Consider the following 25,898-nt stretch of genomic DNA (forward strand, 5'->3'; position numbering starts at 1 on the left):
GTATTTAAGTAATTCAACATACGGGCTACATGCCATGTAAGTGTGGTCAACCTTTTATGGGCTGCCAAAAATGCATGTTTGGGCCACATGTAGCTCCCGGGCTGCATGTTATAATTTTTAATGATTTATACAGCTGGTAAGCAAAGTCTCTCCCTTTGGTTTCTCTAGAAAGCACTTGTAATGATTTGGTAGTATGTGTCAGATTAAAAACTGACAGGTGAGAAGTACAAGATGATTTGTCACATCCCATCCCATGGATGAGTACTGAGTGACACAATTTGTGTCATGCTCAGTGTGAATAAGGTAGAATATATTACGATGTCGAATATGTTTTAAGTTCTTTAAAAAAACAAACTTAGCATTTAAAAGTGGTAGAATGTGTTGAAGAATTCATTTTTTTCTTATTTAGAAAGAACCACAAAAGGAATCAAAGATAATAAAGAAAATATAAAAAAATACAGATAAGGATTCTAGGCGTAGGTTTCTGTGGTTTAGCAGTTCAAAAGAAAGATTTCAGTATTGTGACCACATGTTTATTAAGATAAATAAAGATAAACAAACCCAACAAGTTTTGTATGTCGTTTGACTTACATCTTCAGCAGTTAAAGGTAACTAACAGTTTAAACACAAGAAATGAGAAATTTCTCAAAATAGTCCATTAGATGTTTTTATGGCAGTCTAACTGTTCATCAAATTAAAAAATCCGAATGCAGAATCGATACATACGTTAATGCATGCTATGTTTGAACAGTGCTGGATGTTGTCACATTCTGTTGTTCACATTCACTCTGTCCGAAGTCTGACTTAGGTATATTTTTTAGGAATGCTGACCAAACTTGGTGTAGAATTAGACCCTTGTTTTTGTTGCATTGCATTTGGATTCTAAGCGTATTTGCAGCTTCCTTAAATTTCCTTGTGAAACAGTTTTTTTCAATATAAGACATGTTTGTTTTATGCCAAAGTGCATTATGTACTTTGCCAGTGTAAATTGTGTGGGATGCTAGGCCTGATATGTGTTCTCTCCTTCTTTGTATATCTTTTTGATGTTCATTCATACGAATTTCCCCTGATCTTCCTGTTTGGCCTATGTAACAGATGCCACAGGAACAATAAATTTTATAGACACCTGGTATTTTTAATGGGTGATGTGGAGGTTTTGGAGGATGTAGAAATCTTGATATTTTTTCTAGCAGTAGAAAAGCTACTTTAATGTTATGCTTGTATAGTAATTTGGCCAATTTGTCAGTAACCTTCTTGATGTATGATCGCGTAATTGTGTTCTTGAAATAACATCTAATGAACTATTTTGAGTAATTTCTCATTTTTTGTTTTTAAAGTTACCTCATCATCATCATCAAATTCCTGTCATGTACCCTCAAGGGGTGTACAGGATATGATAGTACTACATGGAAAAAATTACATCATTACTAACTTCCTATCTACAATTTTCTTCCAAATCAGTCCGTTACTTGTCAAGACTCCAATATTATCAGATCTTATATTTCTATCGTCTAAGGCACTTTGTACCATATCAATCCACCTATATCTTGGTCTACCTCTGGGTCGTTTTGCTGCCAACCTGGCTGAGAACACTTGTTTTGCTAATCTTTCTTCGCCCATTCTGTTTAGATGACCATACCACCTGAGATTAGCTCTGTTAACGCATTCCTGGATGCTGAAAATGTCAAGTTCTTTCCTAATATCCTCGTTTTTAATATGATATTGCCATTGATGCTATCTGTTCACGCCTATAATCTTTCTCAGGACTCTCATATCTGCGGTCTCTAGTCTTTGGTCAAGTGTTTTACTTCTGACCCAGCTCTCAGATCCATAAGTTAAAACTGGTTTGAACACTGTCTTGTATACAGCTAATTTAGTGTTCTGACCAATTTCTCTCTTATTCCAAATGAATTTGTTCAGTTGACATCCCACCATACCAGCCCTGCTGATTCTGTTGTCTATTTCTATATTTAATTTACCATCTTCAGTAAAAATCGTGCCTAAGTAGCTGAAATGTTTTACTTGTTCCACAGGTTCTCCATTCACAACACAGTTGACATTTTCAATGATTCTACCTATTTTCATTGTCTTTGTCTTTTTATTGCTGACCTTCATACCATATCTATTACAACAGCTATTCAATTTAGTCAGAGAATTCTGCAGATTTGTAGCGGATTTATTTAGAAGTATAACATCATCTGCATAAAGCAAAGAGCTGACATTAACATCTCCATTTCTGATATCATGTTTAATACCACTTTCCTTCATAATGTGATCCACGTAGGTAAAGAATAACAGAGGGGATAATGTACATCCTTGTCTCACACAAGATTTAACATTAAACCATCTTCCTGTACTTCCTTCAATTCTAACTGCTGACTTACAACTCAAATAAAGACTAAGTATTGCTTGATATAATGCTCCATTCACACCATATAACTGCAGCGTATTGAATAGCTTCTCTCTTGGCACCTTGTCATATGCCTTTTCTAAATCGACAAAACTTAAATACAGATCTTTGTTATATTCCCATGCTTTCTCGACTATTTGTCACAAAGTGAAGATCTGATCCTGACAGCCTCTATTTGGCCTGAATCCAGCTTGTTCTTCACCAAGCTTTTCTTCCACAATTCTTCTCAACCGTTTCTCAAGTATACTTGCATAGATCTTGCCAGGAACACTCAGTAGGGAAATACCTCTGTAATTCTCACATTCAGTTTTATTTCCCTTTTTATATATGGGTACTGTGAGAGCTCTACTATAATCATTGGGAATTCGTCCCTCTGTCCATGCTTTCTGAACTATGCAATGCAGCCACTGTAAGACTCTTATACCACCATACTTCAGCATTTCTGGTCGAAATGCTGAAGTATGGTGGTATAAGAGTCTACTCATGCTGCCTTTCCACATTTCAAGCCTTTGATGGCTTTTTCTACTTCAAGTATGGATATGTATTCCTGACTGCATGCCTGGTCAGTGTTTTTTACCACTGTGCTGTCATCACTGCTTGTTTCATTTAGCAGTTTTTCAAAGTAATTACTCCATACTTCAAGGATATCTTTTATTCCAGTTTTTATGTTACCTTTATCATCTCTAACTTCTTTTACAGCACTCTTTCCTCCATTCCTAAGCTTCTTCAACAGCCTCCAGAATATTTTGCCACCTTCTTGATATTTATTTTCTATATTCTTGCCAATGTTCTCCCATGACTTTTGTTTAGCTAGTTTTACACACTGTTTAGCATTCTTGCATTTGTCTCTATATTCTCTAAGAGCACAAGCTGACTTATTTGCCAGGAACTTTTGATATGCTTTCTTCTTTTCCTTCACTGCCTCTTTAACTTCCTGTGTCCACCATGGAGTTCTAATTTTTCTATCCTTGCAGACAACTTCACCACATGCCTCTCTAGCTGAATCAATCAGGGTTTTCTTCAAGGCTTGCCACTGAATCTCCAAGGTTTGGTTCCTGTTCTCAAACTCTTTCATTTTTCCTTCAATAATCTTTATGTATTTTAGTCTAGAGTTCACATCTGAGAGCTGCTCAACTTTTATTCGATTTAAAACTTTCTTACATGTCATTCTTTTCAATATGAAATTCAATTTTATATTGCTCAAGAGTAAATGGTAATCACTTCCAATTTCAAATCCTCTGTACACTCTGGTGTCCTACACCAGGGAGAAAACATCACTATCAACAATAACATAGTCAATGAGACTTTTCTTATTCCTAGCCCTCTTCTCTCCATATGAAATTGTGCACATTTTTATGTTGGAACATGGTGTTAGTAATAACCAGTCCATGTCCTGAGCAGAAATCTAACAGATATTTGCCATTATTATTAGATTTGCTGTTTTCTCCAAATTTTCCCAAAACATTTTTGTATGTCTGACAATCACTTCCTACTCTGCTATTTAGATCCCCAACAAGGACCAACTTTTCCTTTTTCATTGTGTCAGTAGCTTTCTCAAAAAATTCCTCCACTTCTATCTTAGTAGAACCTTCTGTGGGACCATAGGCACAAATAAATCTCATTGTCCAGTTCCCCATTCTCATATTTGCCCACATTACTCTATTTGAGACTGACTGCCATTCAAGAAGATTAGCCTTGTATTTTGTGTTGAATACTATGGCTACTCCTTCTTTTCCTTGATTGTCATTGCCTTAATATAACATTTTGTATTTATTGCTCAGAAAGATCTCACCAGTTTTTGTCTTTTTTGTTTCAGTCACCCCTATTATGTCGATCTGGTACTTATCTAATTCCTCAGCTAGCTCCATTTCTTTGCCATTCAGGCTTCTTACGTTGATAGTACCGATCTTTAACTCTGGTGATGTTGAGTTGGGGTTTGTTTTCAGATTTGTTCCAGTAGCTGACTTTTTGCTGTTCACCTGCTTCCCTGGCGAAAACAATGCGGGCCTTGTTTAACCGGGCGACGCCCCAGCTGGCATGAAATTTTGTCATGGTGTACCATCATTTTTTATTTTGGTTTAACTAATAAGAATACAATTTGGTTGGCTAAATCCCAAATTGCCAGCACATCCTCGTTTGTTCAGTATCTAAGCAGATACCCAACAGGGTGCACCACTAGACGGTGAGGATTGGACATTAGGTCAGAAGCCCTGGTCGGTTTTCTCTGCATTCCTTTAAAGGCTATGTGTAGGTCTCCTGTCAGTTATACAGATTTGACCCTTAAGCACCCCTTTAAAGTTACCTTAAACCCTTAAAGTGTAAGTTAAACGACATACGAAACTTGTAGGGTTTGTTTATCTTTATCTATCTTAATAAACATGTGGTCGCAATACTGAAATCTTTCTTTTCTACAGATAAGGATATTCAGATGTGTGGAGCTGACCATCATTAGAAGCATATTAGAAAACATCCAAGAGAAATAAAATTCTTGGACATTAGTATTGGAAATTGAGAAATCATCTGAAGTAGATATATTCAACCTGAAACTCTAAAATGTAAGTGTTTATAACTTTTTCTAGCTTCAATGGACAATTCAGAAAATTGAATCTCACATGATTGAGGTAGATTGCTGCTAAATCTACTAATGCCTTTTGTTGCCCTATAGAGAGTAGGCAAGCTAGCTCATGAATATCACTAATCATGAACAGCATTCGGCGAAGACACAGCTAAGTGACACTATCTCGTGGTCCCTAATCCTATCACTATAGATATTATTTCTGGAAAATTTTTTATATTAGACTATATATTTATTGTCTGAAATAGTGTGGGTTCTATGGTTGATTTTCTTGCATTTCAAGGATGAAAATCCTGAGTTTCCAGAAGAAATGCTTGCCTATGCTAGAGATCGACTGACTTGGGAACCAAGTCAAAGAAAGGCTTGGACATTGTTCCTTCTGGTTAGTGACTAGAATCGAATCTAGGTCTTTTTTTAGACAGCCTAATGCTGTGGAGTGCAAATGCCACTTACACTGAGCTATACAGGCTCCTCACTCAGCCTTTCCAGATGTTTGATGAATTCTCTTAGTATTGCTCAAATGATAATTGAAACTGTTGTTGCTTTCTTGTTTCAAAGTCATTGAATTTCAACCTGTTACAAGATATGTATAAAAAATAAGTTTCTTGAAGGTGCAATGCTGTCATTTCCATATGAGACTGGCTGACTCGCTTCAGTTGAAAAGAACTTTCAAAGGTTCATTGCACCCTAGATTGGATTCAAACCCACATCTTTCTAAGATGGCATTAATTATTGATACCAACGAAGCTAGAGGTTCACATTGGAAACAAGGGACATCATACTTTTAAATGATATAAAATGCAAAAAAAAAAAAAATAATAATAAATTAAAAAATTAAAAAAAATAAAAAATAAATAAAAAAACATAACAAAAATAACCCCTAAAATGAAAATAAATAATGAGAGTACAAGTGTTGCAGTAGTCAAAATAACAAAACTGGCATGGCTTGTGTATACATTCTCTAATTCTTTTCAACTTTTGTTGATATTGTTATAAAGGTTCTTTAAATTAAAATTCCTGTCAAATAAGTCAGCATGTGCTCTTAGAGAATACAGAGACAAATGCAAGAATGCTAAACACTGTGTAAAACTAGCTAAACAAGGGGTGCTTAAGGGTCAAGGCTGTATAACTGAGAGGAGACCTCCACATAGTCTTTAAAGGAATGCAGAGAACCGACCAGAGCTTCTGACCTAATGTCCAATCGTCACCTTCTCGTGGTGCACCCTGTTGGGTATCTGCTTGGATACTGAACGAACGAGGATGGGCTGGCAATTTGGAATTTAGCCGACCAAATTGTATTCTTATTGGTTAAACCAAAATAAAAAATGACAAAATTTCATACTGGCTGGGGCATTGCCCAGTTAAACAAGGCCCCCGTTGTTTTCGCCAGGGAACCAGGACGAACAGTGAAAAATCAGCTACTGGAATGAATCTGAAAACAAACCCCAACTCAACATCACCAGAGTTAAAGATCGGCACTATCAACATAACAAGCCTGAATGGCAAAGAAATGGAGCTAGCTGAGGAATTAGATAAGTACCAGATCGACATAATAGGGGTGACTGAAACAAAAAAGACAAAAAGTGAGATCTTTCTGAGCAATAAATACAAATTGTTATATTCAGGAAATGACAATCAAGGAAAAGAAGGAGTAGCCATAGTATTCAACACAAAATACGAGGCTAATCTTCTTGAATGGCAGTCAGTCTCAAGTAGAGTAATGTGGGCAAATATGAGAATTGGGAACTGGACAATGAGACTTATTTGTGCCTATGGTCCCACAGAAAGTTCTACTAAGGTAGAAGTGGAGGAATTTTTTGAGGCTTTAGAAAAAGCAACTGACACAATGAAAAAGGAAAAGCTACTCTGCCTACTCTTCCTACTCTTCCTACTCTGCTATTTAGATCCCCTTTTTGGGGATCTAAATAGCAGAGTAGGAAGTGATTGTCAGACATACAAAAATGTTTTGGGAAAATTTGGAGAAAAGAGCAAAGCTAATAATAATGGCAAATATCTGTTGGATTTCTGCTCAGGACATGGACAGGTTATTACTAACACCATGTTCCAACATAAAATTTGTCCACAAATTCACATGGAGAGAAGAGGTTAGGAATAAGAAAAGTCTCATTGACTATGTTATTGTTGATAGTGATGTTTTCTCCCTGGTACAGGACACCAGAGTGTACAGAGGATTTGAAATTAGAAGTGATCACTATTTAGTCTTGTGCAGGATAAAATTGAATTTCATATTCAAAAGAATAACATGTAAGAAAGTTTTAAAGCGAATAAAAGTTGAGCAGCTCTCAGATGTGCACAAAGATTATTGAAGAAAAAATGAAAGAGTTTGAGAACTGGAATCAAACCTTGGAGATTCAGTGGCAAACTCTGAAGAAAACATTGATTGATTCTGCCAGAGAGGCATGTGGTGAGGTTGTCTGCAAGGATAAAAAAATCAGAACTCCCTGGTGGACACAGGAAGTTAAAGAGGCAGTTAAGGAAAAGAAGAAAGCATATCAAAAGTTCCTGTCAAATAAGTCAGCTTGAGCTCTTAGAGAATACAGAGACAAATGCAAGAATGCTAAACACTGTGTAAAACCAGCTAAACAAAAGCCATGGGAGGACTTTGACAAGAAAAAGAAAATAAATATCAAGCAGGTGACAAAATATTCTGGAGGTTGTTGAAGAAGCTTAGGAATAAAGGAAAGCATGCTGTAAAAGGAGTTAGAGATGATAAAGGTGACATGAAAACTGGAGAAAAGGATATCCTTGAAGTATGGAGTAATTACTTTGAAAAACTGCGAAATGAAACAAGCAGTGATGACAGCACAATGGTAAAAAACACTGACCAGGCATGCAGTCAGGAATACATATCCATTCTTGAAGTAGAAAAAGCCATCAAAGGCTTGAAATGTGGAAAGGCAGCAGGAGTAGATGATATTCAACCAGAAATGCTGAAGTATCGTGGTATAAGAGTCTTACAGTGGCTGCACTGCATAGTTCAGAAAGCCTGGACAGAGGGACGAATTCCCGATGATTGGAGTAGAGCTCTCATAGTACCCATATATGAAAAGGGAAATAAAACTGAATGTGAGAATTACAGAGGTATTTCTTTACTGTGGCAAGATCTATGCAAGTATACTTGAGAAACGGTTGAGAAGAATTGTGGAAGAAAAGCTTGGTGAAGAACATACTGGATTGAGGCCAAATAGAGGCTGTCAGGATCAGATCTTCACTTTACAACATATAGTCGGGAAAACATGGGAATATAACAGGGATCTGTATTTAAGTTTTGTAGATTTGGAAAAGGCATATCACAAGGTGCCAAGAGAGAAGCTATTCAATATGCTATAGTTATATGGTGTGAATGGGGCATTATATTAAGCAATACTTAGTCTTTATTTGAGTTGTAAGTCAGCAGTTAGAATTGAAGGAAGCACAGGAAGATGGTTTAATGTTAAATCTGGTTGTGAGACAGGGATGTACATTATCCCCTCTGTTAATCATTATCTATATGAATCACATTATGAAGGATAGTGGTATTAAACATGATATCAAAATTTGAGATGTTAATGTTAGCTCTTTGATTTATGCGGATGATGTTATACATCTAAATATATCCACTACAAGTCTGCAAGATTCTCTGACTAAATTGAATAACTATTAATTGTAATAGATATGGTATGAAGGTCAGCAATAAAAAGACAAAGACAATGAAAATAGGCAGAATCATTGAAAATGTCAACTGTGTTGTGAACAGGGAACCTGTGGAACAAGTGAAACATTTCAGCTACTTAGGCACAATTTTTACTGAAGATGGTAAATTAAATAAAGAAATAGACAACAGAATCAGCAAAGCTGGTATGTCAATGGGAAGTCAACTGAATAAATTCATATGGAATAAGAGAGAAATTAGTCGGAACACTAAATTAGCTGTATACAAGACAATGTTCAAACCAGTTTTAACTTATGGATCTGAGAGCTGGGTCAGAAGTAAAACACTTGACCAAAGACTAGAGACCGCAGATATGAGAGTCCTGAGAAAGATTATAGGCATGAACAGATGGCATCAATGGCAATATCGTATTAAAAAGGAGGATATTAGGAAAAAACTTGACATTGTCAGCATCCAGGAATGCGTTAGCAGAGCTAATCTCAGGTGGTATGGTCACTTAAACAGAATGGGAGAGGAAAGATTAGCAAAACAAGTGTTCTCTGCCAGGTTGGCAGCAAAACGACCCAGAGGAAGACCAAGATACAGGTGGATTGATACGGTACAAAGTGCCTTAGATGATAGAAATATAAGATCTGATAATGTTGGAGTCTTGACAAGTAACAGACTGATTTGTAGGAAAATTATAGATAGGAAGTTAGTAATGATGTAATTTTTTTCATGTAGTACTATCATATCCTGTACACCCCTTGAGGGTACATGGCAGGAATTTTATGATGATGATTAAATTAAAGGTGCCCAAAAATTATATTCTTGGTTTATTCTTTATCCATGTGTAAGCAAACAAAGTTTGCACATTAAATTCCCGACTGGTCAGCTCGTATATAGAGGCTAATTTCTCCACATTCCTTTCCTTGGTATCCCATAATGCAAAGCACATATCCTTATGGACATGTATAATGCTATGCATTATGAGAAGGGCCACTACACAGACTGGTTTCACTATATAAGTGAAGGGACGTCTCCAAAAACTCAGGCGATCCCCCAGATTACTCTAAACTTGGTAAGTATAAGTGACCTGAAGGATCATTTTACTCAGCAGTGGCTCCACTCATTGACATGCCCATTCTGCCACGGAGAGGAATTCTCAGCGGTGACCCTTCCCAGTGGCAGGCTCAACCCTATCACTGAGCAGAGCCATAAACTTAGTGGTGGCACCACCCAGGATCAGGCAAAGACCTGCTTCCCAACAGAGCTGTTCATATCTCAGTGTGGCGATCACTTTTGTGCTAATCAGTTGGAGCCAGACCCAGAAGTGATACCAAGCCTGAAGTAATACAGAAGTCATATTTTATCATATGATCAGACTTGCCAAGAGGAAATTAACATCACTGTTGTATTTGGCGTAGGATCTAGTTTAAAAAAATATCTAAGGCGTTGGGAGAAAGAAGAGGATTGTGTGGGTTGGTTCATGTGCAATTTGGGATAGAGCATTGCAGTTGCAAACATTTTAGCTTCTTTACCAGCTTGGTCTGTGAAGCTGGAGAAGGGAAGCCATTTGGAATTGTGGATGTTGATTTGCTGAGAAAGATTATCTTGCTGTTGGGGTAGTTAGATTGTATGTGATTGACTTTTAGAGATAGGTAGTCAAAGAGGTCAGTGAAATCATTGGAGTTTGGAGAATGGCAGAGGCAGCAAATGAAGGCAAGGAGGGAGGGAGATCTTCAGCCAGAGTAGATCATATAAAGGGGATTCCAGGTCTGATAATTTGGTATGGGATATTAGAACTGACAAAAGCATAGGTTCTTCTATGCTTTTGTCTTTTCTATGCTTATTACATCCTCTATGATGCCCTTCTTGTGAAAGGCATCATAGAGGATGTAATGAGGGAAGTTCAGGTGAGATGTAGAAGGTGCCAGTTATGGTTCAGTGATAAATAGTATATCATTATATCTGGTGGTTCATGTCATTGATATTGGAATTAAGACCTCTGATTCCTGATGTTAATGAAGTCAATATGGAAGATTTTTTCATTGTTGGGAATTCTGATGTTTTTTTGTGTGTATTTTTGTTTTTTTTGCAATTTTTTTAAAAAGTGATTTTGATGATTTTTGGAGATTTTTTCTCCAAAAATTTTTTTGATTACCATGGTGATCAACCTAGTTGCAGTGACTCTGGGATTTTTTGTATTGTTGAACATGGTCATGAATAAACACAGAATGGGAAAAATTAAAGAGTCGGGCACATGTAGCAGGAGTGATGGACTCAGGGGTAATCACTCACTCACTCAGACTCCCTTCAGGCATAACCTGGCAAAGTAAGCCACAACAGGGTTGTTTGCCAATTGATTGGAAATCTCCTGAAGAGGTACTTTTGGGTTCAGTCCCATGTACTATCTAGCAGCTTGCCTTCAGAAACTGTTTTGCAGCTGTATTCTCGAATGGAGGAGGTACTGTTGTTCCCTAATTAAAAATTTGAAAGAAAGGAGCAAGACTAAGGAGGCTTTCTCCCACACTGCATGTGGGAAGAGAAAATTGGGGGGGGGGAGAAGGACTGAAACCGGGAACCCTATTCTATAAAAGAGATGAAACATGACAAATGCTACTTCACACTTACAAAAATGTATGTTGTCGGTGTTTGACTAGGTGATGAAAGATATCTACCACCTAGAGATCTAGGTGGCATTTCTTCACAACTAGGAAAGGTATACATTTAAGGTGGCAATACTTATCTCATCAAAGTCCCATTTGTGGAAACAGACCATATCATGAGAGAGTGGGAAGGACTTGGCTGGGAGAGGCTACATATATATCGTGCAATCAGCAGCTCATAATGGCCCAAATCACACAATATGACACAAATATGCTGTTCAATATGACACAGATTACCTTGAATGATATTAGTCTATTAGTTTGCATTTTCTTTCTCCCTCCCTTCGTGTATCTACATTCATAAAGGTTAAATTTAATTTGTCATTTTTTTAGGACAGATTTATAAAAACTAGAATTATAGCATGGAAAAAATGTATATTCATATATATGCATTTGTGTGGATTTATATTTATGCAGAAAATTATGAATTTTTTTTCCAGATCTGGCACTTTTATTTCAGTGAGAGACTTTATCTGCTGTTGTGTATGAAACACATTCTCAGTCACTACAAAGATGATCTGCATCCATATATGGTGGGTAAATTCTTTTAATATATTAAGAATAAAATAATAATATATTAATACTATATTTGTAGCTTCCTTGCCAGAGTAAGCTAGGAGATGTGTATAACTTCAGAAGCTTATAGCAGAGTAAAAATTTTTTTAAAAAATGGCTGTTGAGATGATACCTTGAATCTTTATGTAGATATGTAGCTATTAAAGTATTTATTCAAGAATTTGCATTCGTGTTTGCAGTAATTTTCAGAAACACAACCTAGTTCATTAGGACTCCCCTTTAAGTTGATTTTCACTATAGAAAACTCATAGGTACCACTGATTTGAGTTTGGTAACATTAACTTCCTTAAGAATTTTATTAATCATTGGATCTCAAACCGTTCACAGGATAAGGTGGTCAGCCCTATGCCCTGGTGTATCCTATGTCTGTAGCGTTAAATTTTGATGTGAAATAGAAACAATCAAAATCTGATTTGTGGAACTTCGCTATACTGTTGACAGTGTCATTTTCTCTTATTCTGAAACTAAACTCCAAGTCATTGATATTGTCACAGAATCCTGCAAATGAATTAGCCTAGAATGAAACATGTTGTCACCAACCTGTTTCTCCTGCACATTCAGTGCAAACACCTGAAACTCTGGAAAATGTGAAGACATTGATGTAGAAATTCACTGTCATTTAATATTCAGCATTAATATAGCTTTTCAGCATATGTGAGAAAACAGATCTGTGATTGGAATGTTTATGCAGCAAGTCAAACTCTTGTTTTTTTTAAGGCTTTTTATCATTCTAACTTTGCTATATGTTTGAGAAGGAACCATAAACACACTGCAGGCATCTGAAAAGTGTGGAAAATGCCATCAGTTCTCTTGGAAAAGCCTCAGAAAATTAATTGGAAAAGACCAGTGCATTAATAGTGTTTTGTTGAAGCTAAACTCTGCTATATGTGTTGAGGCAATGATTATCCACCATTTTGCTGAGTACTTCCAAACAGATCTTTATCTTCTTTTTTTTTTTGTTTTTTTTTGGAACCAAAAGAGAGCCAAAGAACAAGATTAGGGAAAAAAAAGAAGATAACCTCAAAGTGAATATGGAGAACTGCAACACGAACATAAACAACTGGGAAGCTCTGACTCTAAATTAGTCAAAATGGATAAAAGAAGCACATTCGTGAGTTCAATATTTTGAAATGTATAGTTTCAAAATACTGAAATCCTGCAGACATTTCCTTTTTCTGTTTTTACCAATCTGGTCTTTTGGTAGTAATGATGCTTCCAACCATCATTACTTCCAGGAAGAACATGCCATCGATGTGGAAGGTTGCATAGATCACACATGAACCTAACAGTCATTTCTCGACTCATCAGTAATAAGAAGGCATCTTCTAATGTTGCATGCAGAGTTTTTTTTTACAGTTGTTGGGTTGGTGAAGTTGATCTCAGGATGACTGTCCTCCTAAATGTTTGGTAGATTAATGTATCCTTACTTGTTGAGGTTGGGAAAGTGTTTCATAGCCATTGTCAACTAAAACGGAGTCTCTCTGATTGTGGCAACTTCTGTATGGCCTACTGGTTTTCTTCTGTGTAAGCCTGTGTGATGTCCAAAACATAGTTGTCTCATTCCTGACTTGCCATAATGATGTTAGTGAATGAATTTCTTGTTCTCTAAGGTGAATGTTAACAGCTTTTCCTGCCTGTCCATACACAATGACAAGTTAGAATTGGCTGACCATGTTTTGGATATCCCTTTATATAGGATTAGATGGAAGAAAAGTATCCTTTCCTTTTATGTTACATGGTGATCAGCATTCATTTTGATAAATTATGTAGACTACAACCATGTTAAAAATCATTACTTTAATTTCCTGATGTTTCGACCTTCACATTAAGGTCATCATCTGGAGTATACATACAAGGCGTGACAATTTAATTCTCGGAACGGCTGCGTAGTGTCGCTCGTGTGGTGATTTGGTTGGAGTCATGTGAGTAATTGTCTTTATACATGTTTTAAGTAATGTGTGCATAAATAAACCTCAAGCCGATATAGCCATTTGCTAGTTGGCTATTGCAAAAACAATAGAGATCTGCATGTAAACTTTGGTGTAAAAATGTGTGATCGAAATTTGGAGCAGCATGTTAACATCAAATTTTGTGTAAAAATTGTCAAAACTACTACTGGAACATTGGAGTTGTTGAAAGTGGCATATGATGAGGATGCTCTGAAAACGTGAAGTGTCTGAGTGGCATAAGAGATTCAAAGGTAGACAAGAAGATGTGAACAACGACCCAGAAGTGGGCAGCCAAAAACAAAAATGACCGACATAAATATGAACAGAGTGCGAGATTTGGTATGGTCTGACAGATCGTACCAAATCTGATGAATTGCAAATGAATCGAGAAACGGTCAGGGTAATTTTAACTGAAGAATTGGATGTGGGAAAGATTTTTGCAAAGTTTGTGTCTCAAATCTTGACAGACAAACAGAAGCAGTGGCGGCTTCAAGTTGTGACTGATCTTTCTGCAAATAAGCACGTTTCCGAGAGTAATTACGGGTGACAAAACCTGGTGCTTTCAGTACAATCCCAAAACAAAATGCCAGAGCATGCAGAGGAAAACCCTGAGTTTGCCACATCCAAAAAAAGCATGCATGTCACATTCGCAGTTCAAGACCATGCTGATCTGTTTCTTTGATCACAAGGGGATAGTCCACTATGAATTCATTGAACAGGTACATACGGTCAACCAACAATGCTATTTAGAGGTGCTGAAAAGATTACGAGATTCTGTTTGGAGAAAAAGAACTGAATTGTGGCCTGACAAGTGGATCATCCATTACGACAATGCGGCAAGCCATAGTGCTCTCATCGTGAGAAAGTTTCTGGCCAAAAAATAGATTACCGAATAGGTCATCCTGCTTATTCACCCAACTTAGCTCCCTGTGATTTCTGGCTGTTTCCAAAATTAAAGACTGCCCTAAAAGAATAAAGATTTTCTGACATCGCTGATATCCAGCATAATGTGATAAAGGAACTCAAGAGTATTACGGAAAAAGAGTTCCAGACCTGTTTCCAAAAATGGGAACATCGTCTAAACCAGTGTATAAATGCAGAAGGGAACTACTTCGCCACTAATGTATAGTTCCGAATGTAGGTTTTTTACAGGTGCATTCTGGGAATTAAATTGTCACACTTCATATATACACACAAAGATAATCTACAATTACAATTTTATTGTAAAATAAAATTTATTGTAGATTATAATAAAACTGTAGCCATTCCATACATTAAAGGGATATCAGATGAAATAAAGAGAATACTACAGAAATACAACCTTAATGTGCCATCTTTAAGCCTCTTGCAAAATTAAAGAACTTATTCAACTCCTCCTAGGATACAGTTCTCCCCTGGCTCACCCTGGAATATACCATATTCAGTGCACCTGTAATTTTTCTTATATAGGTGAAATTAAATGCACAATTCCTGTCTGAAAAAAGGAACATAAATGACACATTAAATTTAATAACTATGACCCTGAATATTTTATATAGAATTGACTGGAAAGATACCTATTGTTTACAGCAAAAGATGGTATGAGTATAAATTTAAAGAGGCCTGTGAAATTCTAATCAACCACCTTAAATCTTAACAATAATGATGGTCTAAAAATCCCAAGAATATGGATGACATATATTCGATCTACATAACCTTTTGTTCTAAGAGTTCATTATAAATTGTAATTAGGAATGTAGTATCCAGGAATTAGGAATGTAGTAATCCTTTGCCTTAATATAACACTTATGTTAAATTATTGATTTGGCCTTCACTATTGCTGCAATAAAAGTATTCATATGAATTTGTTCTCTGACCATGTTATAAATAAATAAGATTTAGCTTTGATGTAGTTTTTTATTTTATTTATTTATTTATTTATTTATTTTTTCACTAGAGGTTAAGCCAATAGACTAATAGTTGATTAAATCATTGTCACTTTGGAATACTGTTTGAAATGTAATATAGCTCATCTTTGTATATATGTGTGCGTGTATACTCCAGATGATGACCTTTATTTAGTTTGTATAATGATACAACGGTTGCGAGCACCTTTTACGGGGAGGTATGGCACCATCTCAATCCCCCCTATTTTTATCCGGCTTGGGATCGGCATAGCTGATGAATCAGGCCTATGGCTGGATCTTAAGTATTCCTGACTGTAACCAGTGTGTGTTCACGGAGCCAGTTTGCCTGTTCTGGGTGAAAAAACCCCCTACCTCTGTATGAGACCAGCTAACTCACCTTTCATTGAAAGAGACCAGATAAATGTTTCTCATGTCATGGATGGGAATTGAACATAAATCTTTTCAACCAAAGGGCTTAGTCTATACTAACTGAGCTATGGAGGCTCAGATGATGACCTTAATATGAAGTTTGAAATGTCGGGAAATTAAATAATTATTCTTAACACAGTAGTCTCCATAATTTATCAAAATGGAAGAAAACTACTGTGTTATATGGGAGTTGTTACAAGTCAGAGAGACTATTTTGAGAGTTGGCAACAACCATAAAAAATTCTCACAACCTCAAGAAGTATGGTGGCATTAATCTGCCAAAAATTTGGGAGACAATCATCTTGAGATCAACTTTGACCCAGCAACTGTAAAGAAACTTCTTATATACAACATTAATGAGTGCCAAATTAAAACTTAAGGGTCTTTTGTGCATTATAATTTGAATTGTTTCCTGTCCACATTGTCACATCTGTACTGTTAACAAGTAGTTATGCTCTGGAGATGCTTATATGAAATCGAGCGAAATATTAGCCACTTAATAAATTTTTTTTTTTATGATTTATTATTTTGGTGTTTTGATACTGGACAAAAAAAATATGGAACAGCTCTGTCATGCTCATGTACAATGCTGTGCATTCACATGTACATCATCATCTAACAGAGCATGAGCCCTATAGCTCATTTACCCTTCAGTTGCCTTTCATAAAGATTTTTTTTTTTTTCAACTGAAGATGAGTTAGCTGATTTCATAAAGAAGGGAAGGATTTTATTATTATTTACTGCATTTCCATGGAGTCCAGAGACTCATCTCAGGAGGCCCAAATCACCCATCATACACACAAATCCTATCATACCCCTCTCCTTGAAAACATTCACTGTGTGAACTCGTAACCAATTCTGGCAATCCATTCCAATCATTCACCACTCTCCATGTAAAAAAATCTGTCTGCACACCTATACTAATCACACTCTTACACAACTTCCATGGATGGCCCTAGTTTTCTGACAATTTGTCATACATTGAAAAATTTCACTTGCATCAATTTTATAAAATCCCTTTAATTCTTAAAAATTTCTATCATGTTCCCTCTTTTCTGCTTTTCAATAAACTTTGTAACTCACAAACTTTCAACCTATTCTTATAGTGAGTATTCCACAGACTTGTCACAATCTTGGTCACTTGTCTCTGAATCTTTTCGACCATCTCCTACTCCCTAAGAAACTCAGGTCACCAAATCTGCACAGTAGTTAAGATGTGGCTGAATCATAGCCTTATAAAGAAGGATAGTAATTTCCTTATCTTTACTTGTTAGCATGTTTTTCAACATCCAAGTAATTCGTTGAGCTATTTTACCATCATCATCAAATTCCTGACATGTACCCTCAAGGGGTGTACAGGATATGATAGTACTACATGAAAAAAATTACATCGTTACTAACTTCCTATCTACAATTTTCCTCCAAATCAGTCTGTTACTTGTCAAAACTCCAACATTATCAGATCTTATATTTCTATCGTCTAAGGCACTTTGTACCATATCATTCCACCTATATCTTGGTCTTCCTCTGGGTAGTTTTCCTGCCAACCTGGCAGAGAACACTTCTTTTGCTAATCTTTCCTGAGATTAGCAAAACCATACCACCTGAGATTAGCTCTGCTAACGCATTCCTGGATGTTGACATTGTCAGCATCCAGGAATCCTCGTTTTTAATATGATATTGCCATTTATGCCATCTCTTCACGCCTCTAATCTTTCTCAGGACATTCATATCTGCGGTCTCTAGTCTTTGGTGAAGTGTTTTGCTTCTGACCCAGCTCTCAGATCCATAAGTTAAAACTGGTTTGAACACTGTCTTGTATACAGCTAATTTAGTGTTCTGACTAATTTCTCTCTTATTCCACATGAATTTATTCAATTGACTGCCTACCATACCAGCTTTATTGATTCTGTTGTCTATTTCCATATTTAATTTACCATCTTCAGTAAAAATCGTGCCTAAGTAGCTGAAATGTTTTACTTGTTCCACAGGTTCCCCGTTCACAACACAGTTGACATTTTCAATGATTCTACCTATTTCCATTGTCTTTGTATTTTTAATGCTGACCTTCATACCAAATCTATTACACCAGTTATCCAATTTAGTCAGGGAATCTTACAAACTTGTAGCGGATTTATTTAGAAGTATAACATCATTCGCATAAAGCAAGGAGCTGACATTAACATCTCCAATTCTGATATCATGTTTAATACCACTTTCCTTCATAATGTGATCCATATAGATAATGAATAATGTACATCCTTGTCTCACACCAGATTTAACATTAAACCATCTTCCTGTACTTCCTTCAATTCTAACTGCTGACTTACAACTCAAATAAAGGCTAAGTATTGCTTGATATAATGCCCCATCGACACCATATAACTGTAGCGTATTGAATAGCTTCTCTCTTGGTACCTTGTCATATGCCATTTCCAGATCATCAAAACTTAAATACAGATCTTTGTTATATTCCCATGCTTTCTCAACCATTTGTCGTAAAGTGAAGCTCTGATTCTGACAACCTCTATTTGGCCTCAATCTAGCTTGTACTTCACCAAGCTTCCCTTCCACAATCGCTCTCAACTGTTTATCAAGTATACTTGAATAAATCTTACCAGGAATACTCAGAAGGGAAATACCTCTGTAATTCTCTTATTCAGTTTTATTTCCCTTTTTATATATATGGGTACTATTAGAGCTCTACTCCAATCATCTGGAATTCATTCCTCTGTCCACTGCCTTTTGAACTATGCAGTGCAGCCACTGAAAGACTTCTATACATTTATACTTGAGCTTTTCTGTCGAATTTCATCCACTCCTGCTGCCTTTCCACATTTCAGGCTTTTGATGGCTTTTTCTACTTCAAGTATGGATATGTATTCCTGATTTCATGTCTTTTGAGTGTTTTTTACTACTGTGTCATCACTGCTTGTTTAGCAATTTTTCGAAGTAATTACTCCATTTATGAAGGATATCTTTTTCACCAGTGTTCATGTCACCTTTATCATCTCTAATTCCTTTAACAGCACACTTTCCTCCATTTCTAAGCTTTTTCAACAGCCTCCAGAATATTTTGCCACCTTCTTGATATTTATTTTTTATGTTCTTACCTTTATTAATAATAAGTAAAATAATAATTTCAACACATGTGTTTTGTGTCCCTAAATTCGGAAATATGAATGCCAATCACCATGTAACCTTAAAAGAAAGATGTTCTTACCAAAGTTTTCCCCATGACTTTTGTTTAGCTAGTTTTACACTGTTTTTAGCTTTCTTACATTTGTCTCTGTATTCTCTAAGAGCACAAGCTGACGTATTTGCCAAGAACTTTTGATATACTTTCTACTTTTCCTTCACTGCCTCTTTATCTTTCTGTGTCCACCATGTGGTTCTGATTTTTCTATCCTTGCAGACAACCTCACCACATGCCTCTCTGGCTGAATCAATCAGTTTTCTTCAGGATTTGCCACCTCTCCAAGGTTTGGTTCCTGTTCTCAAACGCTTTCATTTTTTCTTGAATAATGTTTGTGTATTTTAGTCTACAGTTTACATCTGTGAGCTGCTCAACTTTTATTCGCTTTTAAAACTTTCTTACATGTTCTTGTTTTCAGTATGAATTCAATTTATCCTTCTCAAGACTAAATGGTGATCATTTCCAATTTCAAATCCTCTGTATACACTCTAATGTCCTGTACCAGTTGGAAAACATCACTCTCAACAATAACATAGTCAATGAGACTTTTCTTATTCCTTTCTTCTTCTCTCCATGTAAATTTGTGCACATTTTTATGTTGGAACATGGTGTTAGTAATAACCAGTCCATGTCCTGAGCAGAAATCCAAAAGGTATTTGCCATTATTATTAGCTTTGCTCTTTTCTTCAAATTTTCCCAAAATATTTTTGAATGTCTGACAATCATTTCCTACATTGCTATTTAGATCCCCAACAAGGACCAACTTTTCTTTTTTCATTGTGTCAGTTACTTTCTCTAAAACCTCAAAAAATTCCCCCACTTCTACCTTAGCAGAACCTTCTGTGGGACCATAGGCACAAATAAGTCTCATTGTCCAATTCCCCATTCTGATATTTGTCCACATCACTCTACTTGAGGCTGCCTTCCATTCAAGAAGATTAATTAGCCTTGTATTTTGTGTTCAGTACTATAGCTTCACCTTCTTTTCCCTAATTGTCATTGACTGAATATAACATTTTATGTTTCTTGCTCAGAAAAATCACAAAAGCAGAATCCACATCATGAATTTGATATTGTGTTATGCACATTCTTTCCTCCATTTCTAAGCTTTTTCACTAGCCTCCAGAATCTTTTGCTACCTTCCTGATATTTATTTTCTGTGTGTTTACCATAGTCTTCCCGTGACTTTCATTTAGCTAGTCTTACAATTTTTCACTTTCTTACAAGTTTTCTGTTTTATCTAAGACCACAAGCTGATTTCCTTGCTAGGAACTTTCAATATGCTTTCTTCTTTTCTTTGACTGTTTCTTTAACTTCCTCAGTCCACCATGGGTGTTCTGATTTTTCTATCCTTACAGACAACTCACATTGGAGATTCAATACACAAATTTTGAAATACACAAACATCATTCTTCAATGATGATTGTGTATTTCAGTAACAGTTCATCTCTGAAAGCTTTTCAACCCTGATTCGTTTTAAAACTTTCTTATGCACTCTTCTCTTCAATATGGAAATCAATTTTATCCTGCTCAAAATTAAATATATAGTGATCACTTCCTATTTCTAATCCTCTGTATACCCTTATGTCCTGAATCTGACAATACTTTTTTTATTTCTTGTATGTTCTCTCCATATGAAACATAAATATTCTTACATATATATACATATATTACATATGCATACATACATACATAACATATGTGTGTGTACATATATATACATAAATTCCAACATAAAAAATAAATGTGCACAAATTCACACGGAGAGAAGGAATTAACTCAAGTTAATTATATAAAAAAATACTTTAATAAATTCATTTTGGCCACCCATAATCAAAAACTTAACAGTGAATGAAATGATGTTTTGAAAAAACAAAACAAAAAAAAACCCATAAATTATATGAAGAAGAAAATGTAATATATTTTGAATGTGTTTAGGACGAGGCTGAAAATCTGCTCAGCACTCACTTGTCTATGATGACTTCTCCATTGTGAGTGGATTTCTGCAGCCCTGTAATCCACTCATTCAGAACCTACAGACCAACACCTATTTTATTTTCAATATATCCGTTTTCACATCATTGCTAGAAAACCAAAAGATAAAGTTTAGTATCATCAGCTTTTTTTTTTTTTTTTTAAGTTAGGGTTTTTCAAAGTGCACACCCACCAGTTTATTATCAGGAAGTCAATGTTCCTGATAATACTTTGCTTTTCTTGTGCAAAAAAAAAAAAAAACAACATGATTACAGCCTTTCACAATTTAATTATTAATTTTTTATTTATTTGTAATTAGTATTAATTAGAAGATTAATTAGTAATGAATGAATGAAAAGAAACAAAAAATGAAAACAGTGCATCTTATTCTTAATTATTGTAACTAACTCTTATTATTCAAAGTTACTTTATGTATTGCAAAAATATCGATACTTGTTTGTCACATATATTCTTAATTTTATTTTGTTTTATTATTTCCAAAGGAGCTGTACTCAGGATTTCTGGAAAATGTAAATGAGAACATTGTTATTACCAATGTGAGTATAATATTATGCAAGCTAAAACTGGAACATAATTACATAATTTTTAGATGAAAATAATATAGATATGTTTTCTTAATCATTCTAGAATAATCAGCAGGGAGCATTGAGTCAAGCTAATTTTATTTTCATTCTTAATAATCTACATCTGAATAATAAGCTGTTCTGCCTTCAGTTCATTTTTTATTATGTGTGGTTGGGAATGTTTCATGAGAAAGGCTGGTCCAAAGGATGAAGGTAAATGAAATACAAGAGGAATAGAAGAAGCAGCTTTCTTCTTTTCCTTCACTGCCTCTTTAACTTCCTTTAACGTCCACCAGGGAGTTCTAATTTTTTTATCCTTACAGACAACCTCACCACATGCCTCTCTGGCAGAATCAATCAATGTTTTCTTCAGAGTTTGCCACTGAATCTCCAAGGTTTGATTCCTGTTCTCAAACTCTTTCATTTTTTCTTCAATAATCTTTCTGTATTTTAGTCTACAGTTCACATCTGAGAGCTGCTCAACTTTTATTCACTTTAAAACTTTCTTACATGTTATTCTTTTCAATATGAAATTCAATTTTATCCTGCTCAAGACTAAATAGTGATCACTTCCAATTTCAAATCCTCTGTACACTCTGGTGTCCTACACCAGGGAGAAAACATCACTATCAACAATAACATAGTCAATGAGACTTTTTTTATTCCTAGCCTCTTCTCTCCATGTGAATTTGTGCACATTTTTATGTTGGAACATGGTGTTAGTAATAACCAGTCCATGTCCTGATCAGAAATCTAACAGGTATTTGTCTTTATTATTAGCTTTGCTCTTTTCTCCAAATTTTCCCAAAATATTTTTGTATGTCTCACAATCATTTCCTACTCTGCTACTTAGATCCCCAACAAGGACCAACTTTGCCTTCTGGGGGACCATAGGCACAAATAAGTCTCATTGTCCAGTTCCCCATCACTCTACTTGAGACTGCCTGCCATTCAAGAAGATTAGCCTCGTATTTAGTGTTGAATACAATGGCTACTCCTTCTTTTCCTTGATTGTCATTTCCTGAATATAACAATTTGTATTTATTGCTCAGAAAGATCACACCAGTTTTTGTCTTTTTTGTTTCAGTCACCCCTATTATGTCGATCTGGTACTTATCTAATTCCTCAGTAAGCTCCATTTCTTTGCCATTCAGGCTTCTTATGTTAATAGTACCGATCTTTAACTCTGGTGATGTTGAATTGGGGTGTTTTTTTCAGATTTGTTCCAGTAGCTTACTTTTCGCTGTTCACCCTGGTTCCCTGATGAAAACAATGGGGTCCTTGTTTAACTGGGCGACTCCCCAGCCGGCATGAAATTTTGTCATGCTGTACCATCATTTTTTGTTTTGGTTTAAGCTAATAAGAATACAATTTCATCGGCTAAATCCCAAATTGCCTGCTCATCCTCATTCGTTCAGTTTCCAGGTAGATACCCAACAGGGTGCACCATGAGAAAGTGAGGATTGGACATTAGGTCAGAAGCCCCTCTTTTCTCCGCATTCCTTTAAAAGCTATGTGGAGGTCTCCTCTCAGTTATACAGCTTTGACCCTTAAGCACACGTGTTACATAAAATATGATCGTCATACGTCTGGCAACCATCACATCGAGACCAGCCATTAAAATAAAAAGAAATCAGGAGCATTTCTCGCTGGAAAAGTTCAGACTTTCTCTGATTGGTTGCTTCCCAATTACCGCATGACATTTTCCCACGTGTCAAAACATATTGACTTTTGACTTTGTTTTTCTCATGCAGGACTGCAAGTGCCTTGTAATCAACCAGTTGACAACTTTATTCAATTTATTTTTTTAAATGACTAGTTGTAGTGAAAAGCGTAAAAGAAGTGGTGAATGTGCTCTATTTAGTGAAAAATGGACAGAACTATACTTCTTTATTGAAATTGATGACAAGTGTATTTGTCTTATTTGTAATGAACATGTTGCAGTTTACAAAAAATATAATCTTGAATGACATTATTTGAGTAAGCATAAGAAATATGAAAATTTAAAAGGATCAGAACATTTAGACAAGATAGCCACTTTGAAAGAAAATATAATCAAAAGCCAATCACTTTTTAAAAAGCTTATTGAGGAATGACCATCTGTAAATCAAGCTAGTTATGCGTTATGTGAACAAATTGCTAAAAAACTTAAAACCCATAATGGAGGTGGGCTTGTGAAAGATTGTATCCTTACTGCTGTCGAGATTTTATGTCCAGAAAAACTGAGTTTGTTTGAAAATATTAGCCTATCAAGAAGAACTGTTTCTGACCATATTAAAGATATCACTGATGACATCCAAACTTCTTTGAAAGTAGATTCAGCAGAATTTGTGTTTTACTCGTTAGCTATCGACAAGGCTACTGATCTGTCAAATACTGCACAAATGGCTATATTTATATGGGGAATAACTACAGATTTCAATATACGAGAAGAATTTCTTGCTTTAAAATCAATGAAGGGGACAACTAAAGGTGAAGATTTATTTGAAATGGTCCATTCAGCATTAAAGGATTTCGATTTACCGTATGAAAAACTGAGTGGTCTCGCAACCGATGGTGCTCCATCCATAGTAGGTCGTGAAAAAGGGCTCGTGGCTCTGATTAAGAATGAATTTAAGAAACGTCAATTGAACCCAAATACTTTAATTGTGTGCCACTGCTTCATTCATATGGAAAATCTATGTGCAAAGTCACTCAAGATGAACAGCGTCATGGATGTAATAACAAAGGCCATTAATTTGATAAAAAGTAAAGGGTTGAACAACAGGGAATTCAAAGAATTTTTGCAAGATCTTAAAGCCGAATATGGGGACTTTTTGTACCATTGTGAAGTTAGGTGGCTAAGTAGAGCTGAAATGCTCAAGCGATTTTATGAACTTAAAGACGAAGTGAAAATTTTCATGGACATTAAAGGTATCCCCATTAAAGAATTGGAGGATGAAAAGTTTCAAACTGATTTAGCATTTTTAGTAGACATAACTAGTCATTTGAATAATCTAAATTTGAAATTACAAGGCCCCAATCAGCTAATGACCTCTTTGCTCACTCATATCAAGAGCTTTGAATTGATGCTTCAATTATTTCTTACCCAACTGAAAAAACCGCCTTGAAAATTGCTTCTCAGTTTTCTATTACTTATCAATGCGAGCAATTTTTTTTTCTTCAAAATTAAGTCTGGCAAATATCGCCTTCATACAAGACTCACTGACGCAAATCTCGCCAATGAACTACGAGTAGCCGTCTCATCAAGGGCGGCTAATATTTCTAAGCTTTCACAAAAAAAGCAGTTTTAGCCTTCTCACTAAAAAGTTTAAGATTAAAGGTAAGCTTCATTAACTTTGATGAAATATTTATTATGCTATTATTGCTTTAATAAAGTTCTCAGTTAAAATAAAATAAATATCGTTTTTTAAATAAATTAAATATAGCCTTTGCTTGATTGTTATAATTATATGTCTACACAATTGTAATTAAAAGATACCATAACAGATGAGAATGTTGCACATTTACTTATTGAGATATATATTGCACACTACATACACCATATATAAGAGTTAAAATTTGCCAGTCACCCGCAGAAGTTTTTAAATTAGCAATTTTCGCCCTTGATACTAAAAAGGTTCCCCACCCCTGATGTAGATTGTAGTGCAGCTTGTTTCTTTGTATATATGTGTATACTCCAGATGATGACCTTAATGTGAAGGTCAAAACGTTGAGTGATTATTTTGGTTTATATTAAATCAAAGTTTTTCTCTAACATGGTAGTTCTTTCCATAATTTTTACAATGAATTCTGATCATTGATCACTGTGTAACCATTAAGGAAACTGTTCAGCTGAACTGGCTAATCCTTTCACCAGGCTATATAATTGACTCTGAGCACAGAGTTTGATTTTTTTGAATTTTGATTTGATTTTTATGGTGCAAAGACATCAAAGGTCATGCTGTGCTATGGCACAGGTTACAGTAGTACATAAGGTAAATGCTTAGTAGGACAGT

General features: G+C 35.6%; 1 protein-coding gene across 1 annotated transcript in view; it reads left to right on the forward strand.

Annotated features, from left to right (window-relative positions):
- Nucleotides 1–25,898, forward strand: part of LOC150098437 (nucleoporin NUP188-like) — a 197,558-nt gene that overhangs the window by 63,164 nt on the left and 108,496 nt on the right. Inside the window, exons 7-8 of the mRNA XM_090405211.1 lie at nt 11,747–11,839; nt 21,820–21,873. Of these exons, the coding sequence (XP_090261337.1) occupies nt 11,747–11,839; nt 21,820–21,873 (147 nt within the window). The remainder of the gene's footprint in view (nt 1–11,746; nt 11,840–21,819; nt 21,874–25,898) is intronic.

This window comes from Typopeltis vanoorti, chromosome 15 (assembly GCF_054136105.1).
Source record: "Typopeltis vanoorti isolate ZY-2024b chromosome 15, IOZ_Tvanoo_1.0, whole genome shotgun sequence".
In the NCBI taxonomy this organism is placed as follows: domain Eukaryota; kingdom Metazoa; phylum Arthropoda; class Arachnida; order Uropygi; family Thelyphonidae; genus Typopeltis; species Typopeltis vanoorti.